General features: G+C 39.7%; 1 protein-coding gene across 1 annotated transcript in view; it reads left to right on the top strand.

Annotated features, from left to right (window-relative positions):
• Positions 1-2,589, top strand: part of ITGA8 (integrin subunit alpha 8) — a 108,038-nt gene that overhangs the window by 64,315 nt on the left and 41,134 nt on the right. The window contains exon 22 of the mRNA XM_057383274.1: positions 1,206-1,285. Coding sequence (XP_057239257.1) covers positions 1,206-1,285 — 80 coding nt within the window. The remainder of the gene's footprint in view (positions 1-1,205; positions 1,286-2,589) is intronic.

Here is a 2,589-nt window from a genome sequence, read left to right as displayed (position 1 = left end):
ACCCTGCAATCTACTTAGATATTGGCAGACATGAGGGAATGATGTCCTCATTTCCTAATGCCTTTTGATTAATTTCTCAGGAAGATTGTTTCTCCACATGGAGAGTACGCCTATGTGTAACCACAATTTTTTAAAAAATGAAAGCACAATATGCATGTTATCCTTCAAAAACTTCTACCATCAGGCCAGAGGGAAGGTAGAGGGAGAGCGAGAAGTTGTAGGAATTGCAAAATTCACAATTTCAAAAATTACCAGATTTAAAATGTGCAGTTGAAACAAATTAAAAACAATAATTTAAACATTGCAGTAGAATTTTATTAATTTAACATTGAGGGCAGATAGCATCTCGCCTTAATCACCTGCCACTGACACGATGAGGCTGTAAATATATCCAGCAAGAGGCTTACAAAGACCCCACCCGTGGACTATTGTATATCCTTTCTCTAGTTAGCCCTTCTCTCTTCTGAATTAACTTGTTCTGCTTACCCCTGCTCTTCTTGCAAAGCAAATGGAAATTGTCAAAGGGAGGAAGCCAGGTCTGCATAAATTCAAGGGAGCACCAGGGGAAGCACTTGTCTTCTTCAATTTTGGGAACTGTATGCTTTACGATCTCCTCTGGTCACTTACTCCAGGTTGTGGCAAACTGAGCTGCAAATGYAATTTTGAAACTGTATTCCTCTTAACAGAACTGCAATGGAAAGGAAGAATCAAACTAAGAGTAAATTAAAACCGCTACTAATTTAGTCTCATGTTCTCATTCAGCCCCACAACACCTAAAGCATGCAGCACAGAGCTCACAGGTGCAGAGGCAATACAGGGACCAGGAAGCCCTGCAGACCTGGACATGGATGTGCATGGATAGAGGCAGGGATGAGAGCTGCCAGACAATTATTATTTTCTTTTGGCTTGGCAAAGCAAAGCAAAGACTGTCTGGATGAAGAAGGGCCCACSGCTGTGTTCTTGGGAGTGTGCTTCTCTATTCCTCTGATCTTTCCTTTGTCCAGCCAAGTTTCCCATCTGGTGACATGCACAGGCAGGATGGTATTTTTTTCCTGAGAACAACTAGATGATGTTATTTCATACTGATTTTAAAAAGCAACAGTATCCAGTTTAAGTCTGTGAAATGCGATGTTGAACAGTACTGTTTTATTGACCTGGAGACATCAACCATTTCTTAGTAACCTACTGTTTTGTTTCTTTCTCAGTTCTCCACAGGCATTCGATTTTCTGTTCAGCATTTTGAAAATTCAGATTTCAGCATCAATTTTGAGCTGCAAATAAAAAGGTTAGATATTTATCAATAACATGGTTATTTTAAGTATGCACTCCTACTGACATATGAATTTTATCGGATTTTATATATATATATATATATATATATATAATTATACTGAGACTCCTTCTTGAGTGTCAATAATTATTTCATAGGCTTTCCAATGGTAGCTCACTTCAAAAGGATTTTTAGACTTGGAGCCTTGTTAACTTTTTGCAAAATCAGTCTTACTTCTTTAGAATTCAGGTTCATGATTAGCAGTCCAAGGATCTACAGATTTGCCCAATTTGAAATTTATTTTCTACTTCAGAATTAATAAACACTGATCACTTCATAACAAAGGTGAATATATACAAGCATGTCATGCTCTGAATTAAACCAGATATGCCTCTTCATAATAAAAGTTTAGMAAATGAAAGCAGTTAAAATCTGCTCAACAGATTTACTGGCATGAAGAGGGAGAGCTCTTTCAGTTTGAAGCAGGTGAACATTTGTAATTCTTCCATTAGTTTCCTCTTCATTTGTGGGCCTCACATATTAATGCTGTAGAATCTTGTGTTTTATATGGAGCAGTGCTTCTTCCACAGGGACAAAAAAAGCGTAGAGCAGACTGGCTCAGGAAAACAGCAAAAACAAATCTGGGACCTTTTCAGTAGGTGGCAGGGCTTCTGCTCCATCTGTCCTCACCAAACACACACTGAAGTTCCTGATGGGGCCCTCCCTGCCCCACATGCAGAGACTTAATTGCTAATGTCTGGCCATTCATGAGGGCCTTGATCATGCTCATTATGGTAAATAACTGAGACATTTAAAATGTTTAAGTCATGTCTCCATAATGTAACCCKTAAAGGAAAGGACACATAGGAGCTCAGGAAGGGCACAGCAGTGCCACTGAAGCCCATTGGGTGCTTGGTCAGGCCTCAGCCCTCTCCCTGGGATCTGGCTGGCAAGCTGGGGGGTGTGCAAACCTGGACATGGGCTCCTCTGGAGGGAGATACAACATTTAACTTGTGAGTTCCCTGTGCATGCCACAGTTAATTTCTTAATGCAAGCAATAGTTTTAAATGGGTATCTGATGCTCACGTCACTACCCTTTGTGTGCTGTGAAAATGGGAACRTCCAGAGCTTTTTGGATAGTGAAATCTTTCAGGGTAATAGGAGTTGAAGGTAGGTCACTGTTTTTAAAAAGTGACAAGAATTTACTGAAAAATAAGTCTGAACTTCAGGAATCAAAATCTCATGTTTCCTCCCTGAGAGCAACTCACTAAAATGTAAAGGAAGGAAATGTGTTGGGCTACAAACTGGTATAAAATGCT

Source organism: Malurus melanocephalus, unplaced genomic scaffold (assembly GCF_030028575.1).
Source record: "Malurus melanocephalus ecotype Western Australia unplaced genomic scaffold, MMel_1.1 scaffold_14, whole genome shotgun sequence".
Taxonomy (NCBI): domain Eukaryota; kingdom Metazoa; phylum Chordata; class Aves; order Passeriformes; family Maluridae; genus Malurus; species Malurus melanocephalus.
The sequence above is the reverse complement of the archived record's forward strand: the minus strand, read 5'-3'. Positions and strand labels throughout refer to the sequence as shown.